The sequence below is a fragment of the Papaver somniferum genome, chromosome 5 (assembly GCF_003573695.1).
Source record: "Papaver somniferum cultivar HN1 chromosome 5, ASM357369v1, whole genome shotgun sequence".
NCBI classification, from domain to species: Eukaryota; Viridiplantae; Streptophyta; class Magnoliopsida; order Ranunculales; family Papaveraceae; genus Papaver; species Papaver somniferum.
Window position 1 is genome coordinate 70,138,225 of NC_039362.1, and position 11,491 is coordinate 70,149,715.

Consider the following 11,491-nt stretch of genomic DNA (forward strand, 5'->3'; position numbering starts at 1 on the left):
GCATTCTTTGGAATGTCATAGATTAGTTAGCAGAGCCGCAGAGGTAAAGGTAAATAAATGATCAAAAGATGTCCAACCGACTTTTCCATGCCAACTGCTATCCATAATAATGTTTTAGGAGTCGGATCGCCGGCACACTCGGCTCTTTCTCCATCCATACTCCGTTAAGTTTTACCAAATCCAGTGAGACCTAGTTTTATCCCTAGCCCTTGGCATTACGGTAAAATTTTACCCCACCCTTTGACCTCTTGGACAAAGTATAGTACTAGCCATATAATGTTGTCGAGACACGTGTACTACCAGATAAACGAATGTTCTGAGCTTGATACTGACGTTGGAGCAAGTGACATTAAAGAGCACAAGCAAGACAAACGAACCGACTTGGTAAAAGGCTTATCGTTTTCCCTTTAAGCTTGTTGGAGTTGGAGCTAAAGCTTAAGAAGAGAAAACATGAACAACCTAGAAATCCAGCACCAAAAGAAAAAAATGGGGAGAGGAATAAAAAGAGATATAAAGAGGATTGAAGACAAGGCGCAGAGACATCTTTCATTTTATAGGAGAAAGAGCACTCTTTTGAAGAAAGCTCGTGATCTATCAGATGATTCTGAAGATGAAGTTGCTCTTATCATATTCTCCAGCGAAGGCAAACTCTCTGAGTTTTCTAGCACTTCAAGGTTTACACTTCTCTTTACATCGTACTTATTTATTTCTCTTTTTTCTGTTATTTTCATTTTTTTATTAAAAGAAATTGAATCTTTTTACTATGAGTACTGCTTTTGCTAGGTTGAGCTCGGCTTGGGATTTTGATTCTACCTTTTTGTTTTTCAGTTGTGGGTTTTTTGGGAGTGAGATCTCAAAGTGTTTTGTGTTCGTTTCTTTTTTTTCTTCTAAGGACTGTCAAAATCAAGTTGACTCAAATAAATGTTGTGTTTGTACTTTTACAGCTTTTGTTTAGAGGTCATTATGAGATTAGATTTTCTGGATGGTATGAAAGATTTTGGTTAAAGACCAAAGGTTATTAACCTTCCAGAGATGTATGTATGTATGTATGCATGTAGCTTGTTTGTGCTTTACCATGTGAGGCGGACTTGGTTTGATATGCTTTCTAGTTTGATTTGACAACGTATGAAGTTGTGGTTTGATTTGTGTAATACTAAGTTTTGGACGTAGTCTTGTAATTTATACGACAACTGGTGGGAACATTATATGAAAATAATGAAATTGTAGTTTCATCTGTTCAATTCATTCTGTGTTTTAGTGTCCCATTGTTAATCTGTGGTGGCGATTAATAGCCTATAAAAATTTAGTTCCATCTTTCATGACCATTCACATTCGAGTCACATTATTCAACATTGTTTTTTTTCATGATTTATAATGGATTTTGTTTTTGAATTACAAGTAGTACAATTTATAGCGTTTACCCCTTCATTTGTACTTTATGTATTCGGTTAAATTCTTGCAGTTATCAGCTGAATTTGTTTTGTTTAGTTTGAACTTTTCCATTAAGAAAAATGGGGTTGGACCACCTCTTTTTTTGTCAATGCAGATTAGTTGATATCAGTGTGTACTAATGCTATTATGGTGTGGTCAGTTAATAATCTCTGGATGGAATCCTATTGATAGACGGACAATCTTTCTGTGCTATGCTTTAAATTTTGTTAGTATGTTGGAGACGCTGGAGAAGTATGAAAGGATCAAAGGTATTTTACCTGTATCAAGCAAGCCTGTCAGCGAGCCTGTCGTCAATGACATTGAGGTATTTTAAAAGTCTATTCCCTTGTCTTACTATAATGTGTGTTCTGGTCTCCTATCAATTAGATGGCTCATGTGTATACAATATAAACCCCAAATTTACTAGAAAACTATAAAAAGATGTTTATTAAGCAACATATTGCTAATTTCTTGCCAGAAGTTTATTATGCTGTCAAAATTTTGTTTTGCATTACGTTCGCTTAAGGTTGGTTGATATTTCTGGTATGTATAGATTAAAGTGTGCCTGTTGTGATTTGTGCCACTCTAGGATGAAGCCTTCCAGGACTACTTGCAGCTAAAAGCAAGAGCAGAAGTTCTACAACAAAATTATAGGTATTTACCAATCTGCTGGAACTGCCCAAACTAAAAACAATGAGCAATAAATAGAGCTCTATATCTTTTGGATTTCATTCTGGTTATGATTGTTAAAGAATTTGATTTGTATTTTCTGACTGTTCCCACATCCTAAATGCTAAAAAAGTTAAAGTTTGGTGTTCATCATGATAACTTCAAACTTGTTCTTTAATAGAAACTTGCAAGGGGAAGGTTTGGAAACATTAAGGTTTGAGGAGCTCGATCAACTTGAAAGCCAATTAGAGGTTACATTAAAGCAGGTCAGATCAGAAAAGGTAGGTTATCTGGTAAACCATCATGGTATACATTATAATGTATTTCATAATGTATATGCATAATACTGCATTTAGTTACAAGTACATGCTGTATACATTATAATGTATTTCATAGGGAATCATCTAAACCATTATTCTGCTGACTAAATTGGGTTGGGTATATATGTTTTTATTTTGTAGACTCGATCTATGTTTGGACATCTTGCCGAGCTTCAACAAAAGGTATGCGAACTGCATTATTCAATTTCAGGTTTTTACACATATAGATGTAATGGAATACAAATCCATTTTACCATTGTTTCTAATGTATCCCAGGAAAAAATGCAGCGCGAAGCTAATAAGACCCTGAGTAAGAAGGTAATATATGTCAACATACTCTTCACAAACATTCAACATTCTGTTAGAGCTTATCTTATATATAGAAATAATAGATGATACGCCACAAACACGGGTCAACTTGCTCAGTTCATTGATACGCCACGAACACAGGTCAACTAGTTCATTCTTGCACTAGTGGAATCTGATAGGCTCTTACCTTTTTCTTTTTACAAAGATGGCAGAAGATAATGCAGAAACTGCACTACGATTGTCATGGCAAGTGGCTGAACAGCAAAGGCAGCAGCGGATGGACGAAGATAAAACAGATATGGCACTAGAATTGTCATGGCAAGTGGGTGAACAGCAAAGGCAGCAGATTGACAAAGATAAGGCAGAAATGGCACTACAATTGTCATGGCAAGCTGATGAACACCAAAGGCAGCAGCAGATTGACAAAGATAAGGCAGATATGGCACTGCAATTGTCATGGCAAGCGGATGAACAGCAAAGGCAGCAGCAGATTGACAACGATAAGGCAGAAATGGCACGACAATTGTCATGGCAAGCTGATGAACAGCAAAGGCAGCAGCAGATTGACAAAGATAAGGCAGAAATGGCACTACAATTGTCATGGCAAGCGGATGAACAGCAAAGGCAGCAGCAGATTGACAAAGATAAGGCAGAAATGGCACTACAATTGTCATGGCAAGTTGATGAACAGCAAAGGCAGCAGCAGATTGACAAAGATAAGGCAGAAATGGCACTACAATTGTCATGGCAAGTGGATGAACAGCAAAGGCAGCAGCAGATGGACGAAGATAAGGCTGAAAATGCACTACAGTTGTCATGGCACGCGGGTGAGCAACAATGGCAGCAGCAGATGGACGCAGATAAGGCTGAAAATGCACTACAGCTGTCATGGCAAGTGGGTGAGCAACAATGGCAGCAGCAGATTAACAAAGATAAGGTAGATATTGCACTGCAGTCATCATGGCAAGCAGGTGAACAACAAAGGCAGGTTTCATACAATCATTACACAGATGCTGTTCAATCAGAGTGTTTTTTCCAGGCTTTAGAGTGCAGTCCCTCTTCGCAAGTCGGGTATATCATCTTTTTTACATTCCAACAAAATAAAACACTAAAACAGAATAATCTTTTAGTTCTGTTGGAATATGATTTTATCCAGATTAGTCTTTTTCTTTCTTTAGTTATAATTTTATTTTGTTTTCTGGTTACAGGAACAATCACTTGAGTAACACAGGTAATATGATGAATGTTACAGCCCCAGCACAAGACTTGATAAGCTTTTTACCTGGGTGGATGCTATAACTTGTTTAACACCATGATGCATGAAGGTATATGCTTCCACATGCTCATATTTTGTAGAAGAAGAAGATACAGACTACAGTAAATTTTATCTTTTGTGAAGACGGTTTTTTGGTTCGTACCCATATAGACAGATGAGAGACTAGAAAATGCTCATATTTTGCAGGAGAAAAAGATACAGATTAGAGTAAATTTTTATCTATTGTGAAGAAGGTTTTTGGTCTATATAGACATAGATGAGAGACTAGAAATGAAGTTTTTGTTAATGCAGGAAAGAATATAATTATCATGATGAAAAACATCTGTGCAAGTATGAATGGTCATATTCTTACATAAGTACTACTAGAAGGAAAAATTCAAAATTTTGGCAGCACTCTTGTTTTAAATTTTGTTTTGCAATTGACACTAAATTGAAGTCCATATTGTATATTTTTGTCATTGGCTCGTTTGAAATGAGTCCTAAATTTCCTTAATTCAACTTTCAACCTAGAATAGGCAATAGCCCACCAACATCCTTATCCCTCTCAAGTCAACAACAATTGAGGGCCCATTATATTACAATGTTTCCATTTCTCACCTGAAAGCAATGTATTTGCTAAAATTTTGAACTTCCAGATTTGCGCCTTCTCCTAAGAGTTAGGTTCGGTTTTCACTCTAAATATCGTATCAGCCGAACCATATATTTTTCCAAGTTCGGCTCATATTCAAAAAATCATATCAACCGAACATGTTACTGATTTTCCATAAAACACTTAAATTCATACACGGTTAGGGGTTAGGTTTTTTATTCATATGTTTTCTATTGTGCAGCCTTTTCATCGGATGAATCAAACAAAAAAGTGAAAATTACTAAAAGTGTTAAGAAGTGAAGTCTAATGATGGAGAATACCAAGGTCCAAATTTAACTCATTAAAATCAAGGAGATCTTATCTTCAACTTCAAGAGAATGAAAAGACAAATACATTGCAAAAAGAATGAGGTCATTCCGACATCGGACAAAAACGTTATGGCCAAAACAAGATCGAAAGACTTGAGTCTGCAAAGAGAAGGTCCAGCTGATAACTCATCAGCACGAGCTAGCCGAACCAAAAGCCTGCAAATCAATTATTTCGAAGTGTTTACAGAGAGATGTTCGGCTTGAAAGTGATCTAATCGATTCAGCCGAACCTGACAACCACCTGGGGTAAATTTCACTTCTCAGGTTCGTCCGGGAAAGGTTAGCAAGGTATTAGCCGAACCTGACGCTGTGCTGGGACATATTTGGACACCAAATTGACTTTATCTCAAGAGAATACGATCCCATAAGGATTATAAAGCCTAACTTTGAGATCTTTATATAAGAAGACATCCAAAACCCTAAGAAGAGATCTTTCAATCTTTATCATCTCTATACACCACATTCTATCATTTATATTATCTTCGACACCATAAAGAAGACATTCAAAACCTAAAACGACAAACATCAATTTTCAGAAGAAAAATCAAGTTAGAGGTTCGACCTATAAACCAAATAAAGAACTAGCTGAACCATTTTAAATTACAAATTCTGCTTATAAATAAACTATCGAATCAGGAGAACCTATCTTATTAATAGAACCTGGAGAAATGGTGTCAGGTTCTACTGATAATTGATATGAACTTATAAGCCGAACTGTTCATAAGCACCTTCAGGGTGAAAAACAATGAACAGTTTGGCTGATAATTCGCCTCAATTATCAGCCGAACATCAATCTGTGATCGTTAAAAACCAACTTTTTCTCGAATTAAACCTATTCTATCAATCATAAACAATAAAAAAGAGACGGGTCTGTAATAAATACTTTTTAATCCTCATTTCAGAAGTTGGTTCTTCAGTCGGTTGAATTTCTGGTTCAATTTAAGTTTCTGCACCTTCATTAGTAAAGAAATTTCCAACTATTTCATTTTCTTAAGGAGTTTCTTATCCTTGAAACAATTATGGTTCTTTATTGTTCATTCTCTTTCTTCTGGAGATTTGTAAAATGAGAATTCATTATCGTTGACGTTTTTATCTTCAACATCATTAATTTAGGTTAATAGAAACAATAAAGTCATCTGAAATAGGAGTAGTAAATACGAGATAAATAGTGGAATGTGATTGAATTTGTACTATGAAGCTTTTGATCTTGAGAATTAATGCATCATACGACACCAAAGTTTTAGATTGAAATATTTATTAATTCTTAAAATTCTAGTCTTAATGATGTATCACCGATAAAAACCGATATAATATTTTGTATAAGTGTATTGGACCCGGCCGATACGATACCGATACACGATATTAACTACTTTGCTTAGGGGTAGAAGATGATTAAGTTACTGTCATCGGTGGTGTCCGAACCAAGACATCGATGATCATTAAGTACAACTATAATGTTTTGAAGCCACACACATGAATCGAATGACTTAAATTTTGGACTATTTGAGAAATTATGTTACTCATAGACATGTGATTGAGAATCAAACTACAAATTTCTCATGTTTTTTATTTTACTAAAAACATAGGCACAATACACCTGATAATTTGATTTGTTTTGGTATTTCAGATGATCAAATAATCAACCTAGAGTGGAACATAAAGGAAGAAGAATGTTGAGAATAGTTGTACATTTTATGACAATCTTTGGGTAACCTTAACCTTGTAAGCTAATTTTCAAGGTTAGTTAGGCCTATGGACTTCCATAGGGTATTAGAGTATGTCATTTGTAATTTTGATGCGATGAGTCTAATATGACATTGACAGAGCAAGAGCAGGCAATCTGTGATGATTTGTAGTTGTAGTGTATGTGATGAGTCTAATATGACCACATATCTCATCCTCCTTCTTCCTCTACCCCAGACCCTTCGACAATGGTTGTTGTTGTTTGTCCATGGGGTTTTTTGAATCATATTTCTCCACTAGAACTCTTAATAGAGTTTTGACGGAAACCTCAAAATCTCCTAGTGCTTAAAATACTAGGTATGCAACACCTAAACCTAGTTTTGCATCTATGCTAATGAATACACAGTCAAATGTTTGCGTAGATGATCTGCATAGACCTTGCTTGAAAGGCAAGTGCATATCAATCCGAATCTCGGAATATGAATACTAGAGAGGTGCGGAAGACCGCGGGAATTTTTTGATAGGGAGATTAACTCTTCCAAAGGGGTCAATACCTCTTAAAACCACTGATGTTTACAACAAACTCAAACTAGTTTGGTCTGCAGACATCTAATGGATCATAACACCTCTGGGAAGAGGTTTCTTTTGTTTCAAGTTTTCGTCGGAAGATGAGGTTCTTCGTGTTCGATCGGTGGGAGAAGTGCATTTAAAACCAAGTATGATTCATCTTCGCACATAGATACCGGACTTCAATCCTAAAAAATAAAATCAAACGCTTTCTCAGGTTTGGGTTAGATTGTATGATTTAGTGTTAGAATATTTTAGGAAGAAAACATTACTTAAATTGCAAACGTTGTCGGTACTCCAATGAAAGTAGATGACACTACTTTGGCTCAAAAATTTAGACAGTATGGCCGTGTATTGGTTGAAGTTGATTTAGCAGAGACTTTACATGATGTATTCATGATTGAGAGAGATGGTTTTTGTTAGAGCATTGCTCGGTCGAACTCACAAGTGTTTCTATCTCAAGCTTGTTGTCAAATTTAGTTGTCAAATATATATCTTGATTTCAAGTATTCAATTAGTTAAGTCTCGGTCTAGGATAGAGGTAGTTGAGAAACGAACCAGTCATCATTGTGTTCTACCGTTAGAAGGCGAAGATCAACCGAAGCTTTTGGAGAACTTCATCAACAATAGGTAAGTGAAGACTGAACCACCTATTTCTCAAGTTAAATTCACTTTTTTATCCTTGAGATGCTGTCGCGTATCTAATTAAACTATCATGCATAGACCAAAATTTCGAGTCAAATTTATCTTGATAATTAGTTCTCAAAATATAATGACTAAGTTTAATGAACATTTGTTCATACTTGATAAATTTTGGTGAAGGACAATTTATTGTTCGCAATCAAAATTATAATTCAAGTTTTATCGTTCGAAAATAACATGGACTAGTGATATGTGTCATTGATGTTATTCGGGAATGTTTCGAATCGATTTAAAGAGAAATATATAACTGAAAAAGCGGGGGTACAACAACCACACCCAATATTTCGCTTAGCAATCTGTATGGACAAACTCCAATATACTTTCTAGAGAATTAACTAGACAGTCAGACTCAATCCAGATAAAAAGTATATCAAAGAGTTTATATCTCAATCTTTCGATTTGATATATACTCAAGCAAATAGAAATCTGCGAGTCTTTATCAAATACTAGAGAGATAACTTGGATGGTACCAAAGACCAATATCCAAGTGTCAATCAATTTAAATCAACAACCAAAAGGTTGGATATTCTAATTGATTGAACAACGCACAACCTGTGATATTTCAATTATATAACAAAATATAATGCGGAAAAGAAATAACAAAGATACCAAAATTTTGTTAACGAGGAAACCGCAAATGCAGAAAAATCCCGGGACCTAGTCCAGATTGAACACACACTGTATTAAGCCGCTACAGACACTAGCCTACTTCAAACTAACTTCGGCCTGGACTGTAGTTGAACCCCAATCAATCTCACACTGATCCAAGGTACAGTTATGCTCCTACGTCTCTGATCCCAGAGGATACTACGCACTTGATTCCCTTAGCTGATCTCACCCACAACTAATAGTTGCTACGACCCAAAGTCGAAGACTTTAATAAACAAATCTGTATCATACAGAAAAGTGTACGGTAATAGATAAATCCTTCTCCCACGAATATACCTACGAGTTTTGTTCCGTCTTTTGATAAATCAAGGTGAACAGGAACCAATTGATAACCCAGACTTATATTCCCGAAGAACAGCCTAGTATTATCAATCACCTCACAATAATCTTAATCGACGCGGAAAAAGAAGATATTGTGGAATCACAAACGATGAGACGAAGATGTTTGTGACTACTTTTTATCTTTCCTTTCGGAGATATCAATCTCAATCCAATCCTTACGATTGTACTCGTACGATAGAAACAGCAAGATCAGATCACACAACTACGAGAAAGTAGTATCGGTCTGGCTTCACAATCCCAATGAAGTCTTTAAGTCGTTAACATGGTTTAGAGAAGAAAACCAAGGTTAAAGGAGAATCGACTCTAGCTAATACAACTAGTATCACATGTAAGGTGTGTGGATTAGGTTTCCTAGTTGCTAGAGTTCTCCCTTATATAGTCTTTCAAATCAGGGTTTGCAATCAATATTAGCTTAGTAACAAAGCATTCAATATTCACCGTTAGATGAAAAACTTGATTAGATTCAAGTTAATATTTCTCAACCGTTAGATCGAAAACTTAGCTTGTTACACACAAATGAAATGCACGTTTCTAGGCTTGTGTAACCGTACCCAAACTTGTACATTTGTTGGTTCAATAATAGTTAACCAAATGGTTACCATATGAGCAATTTCATATCAACCATATTATTCTTCACCATAACTAGTTCAAATGACTCAAATGAACTAGTTAGAGAGTTTATCAATTGCTTAGATCTTATGTAACTACACAAGACACAATCGAAGCAACAACGATTTGATTCACTCGAATCGGTTCATGAACTTTATATCCACGGTTTGCAAAATCATTCCTTAGTTTATATAAACATGAGTTCAAGAACAATCGTCTTTAGATATAACCAACTCAAGTTCACGGACTTAAGTTCCCAGAAGGAGTTCACAAACTCCAGCAGATTTTCTCGGGTTGAGAACTTCCATCAGTTCGCGGACTGGGTTCGCGGACTGAGTTCACGGCTCTTGTTCCGGTTCTCTTGATCAACAAAGTTCGCAAACTTTGGTTCAAGGAATAAGGACTTATACATATATGTGTTTCCACAACAATGCTTATATCCACTAATGGTTATATAATCTAAACTCTCATTTCAATCATTGAAACATTCTCAGAGGACGTTATATAGTTTTTATTCACAAACCATTTTTCATCAGAGCAATTTTCAAAGTGATTGAAACATAACATGACTTTCGTCACTAGGTAAAGATGAATTTGGCTAAAGCGAAGCTTACCAACACATATTTAGAGAAATAGATAGGCGATATAAACTCGGCTCGAAATATCAAATGTGTATAATTAAAGTCTATATAGCAAAACGACTTTTGTCTCAAGATAGGAGATAAAGTAGATAGACTTTTGAGTGATAGATAAGTTCAAGTCTCCACAAACCTTTTAGTCGATAAAGATCCACCAGTTCCTTGAGTAGTCCTTCGTATTGTATGATGATTGCCATGGAGTTCTTGAGCTCAACTACACTTTCTATCCTAGTCCGAGACCTTAGCTATAGTAGGCTAGAAATCAAGACTTATATTTTTGATCACTAACATTGACAAACATGCTTGAGATAGCAATGTATGCGAGTTTGACCGAGCAATGCTCTAACAATCTCCCCCTTTGTCAATTTTAGTGACAAAACTATTAATACATATGGAATACAAAAAATAAATAAATTAACTTTTGTAGCTCCTATTCCACATGTCTAATCTTCAACATCACTAGAAATCTTCGTCACTTCCAAGTACTCCAATGATCCCAAAGGTTTTAAGTTCAGCATCATCGTTGTTGAAAATCCCTAGCTATAACAATGAGAAAACATAATTCTCGATCATTGTTATACAGTGTCATAATATCATTATACAACGTCGAAGTTCAATTGTATCACAACTTCAACAACAATACTATGGTGATATGTATCACTCCCCCTTAGTCAATACTCCATCTCACATGGAAACCACTCCCCCTTACATAATGATCTGAAAACCATATGTATTTGTAGTGTGAACTACATATTAATTCTCCCCCTTTTTGTCAATAAAATTGGCAAAGGTACAAGAACGGGATCCTAATGAAATTTCCGAAAGAGATATTTCATGACCAAAAAAAAGCATATATCAACTTATTTAGATGTAATCATAAAGCCGAAGCTAAATGCATTCATCAAGGAGTTTAAAGATACAAGATAACCCCTATGATATTCCACAGCCGCACTCCCCACAAAGATTTGGCAATTAAGCACAAGTTCAATTAAGAACTCTCCCCCATAATATGTCATTCCCGAAAGAACAACAAGAGCGACCTTAATTTCGAAAGAAAAGAAGGGTTTCTTTGACATAACAAATCACATACAAGTATGAATTTGAATCCAAAATACTCAATTAAATTAACCACAAGAGAATTCATGATTAATTTAACCGGAAATGCTCAACATAAGTGAACTTATGGAGACTTAAAAATACTCCATTATATTAATCACAAGAGAACCCATAATTAATCTAATCGGAATACACAACCAAACTAATCACAAAATATAATCAATTTAATTTTTCATGCTCGACATAAAGTACCTCCGGAGCAA

At 35.5% G+C, this 11,491-nt stretch overlaps 1 protein-coding gene across 3 annotated transcripts; it reads left to right on the forward strand.

The window, feature by feature from the left end:
* Window positions 1-392: 392 nt before the first annotated feature.
* Window positions 393-4,395, forward strand: LOC113281850 (putative uncharacterized protein DDB_G0271606). Of its 3 annotated transcripts, none has more exons than XM_026530727.1 (8): window positions 393-674; window positions 1,547-1,756; window positions 2,021-2,085; window positions 2,282-2,381; window positions 2,562-2,603; window positions 2,697-2,738; window positions 2,935-3,800; window positions 3,938-4,395. In XM_026530727.1, exons 2-8 carry the CDS (start codon window positions 1,571-1,573, stop codon window positions 4,026-4,028), a joined length of 1,392 nt encoding a protein of 463 aa, XP_026386512.1. In that variant the 5' UTR covers window positions 393-674; window positions 1,547-1,570; the 3' UTR covers window positions 4,029-4,395. The 3 variants fall into 3 exon arrangements, with proteins under 3 accessions (XP_026386512.1, XP_026386513.1, XP_026386511.1); XM_026530728.1 differs by having other exon boundaries at window positions 1,592-1,756; XM_026530726.1 differs by having other exon boundaries at window positions 1,663-1,756.
* The last annotated feature ends 7,096 nt before the right edge of the window (window positions 4,396-11,491 follow it).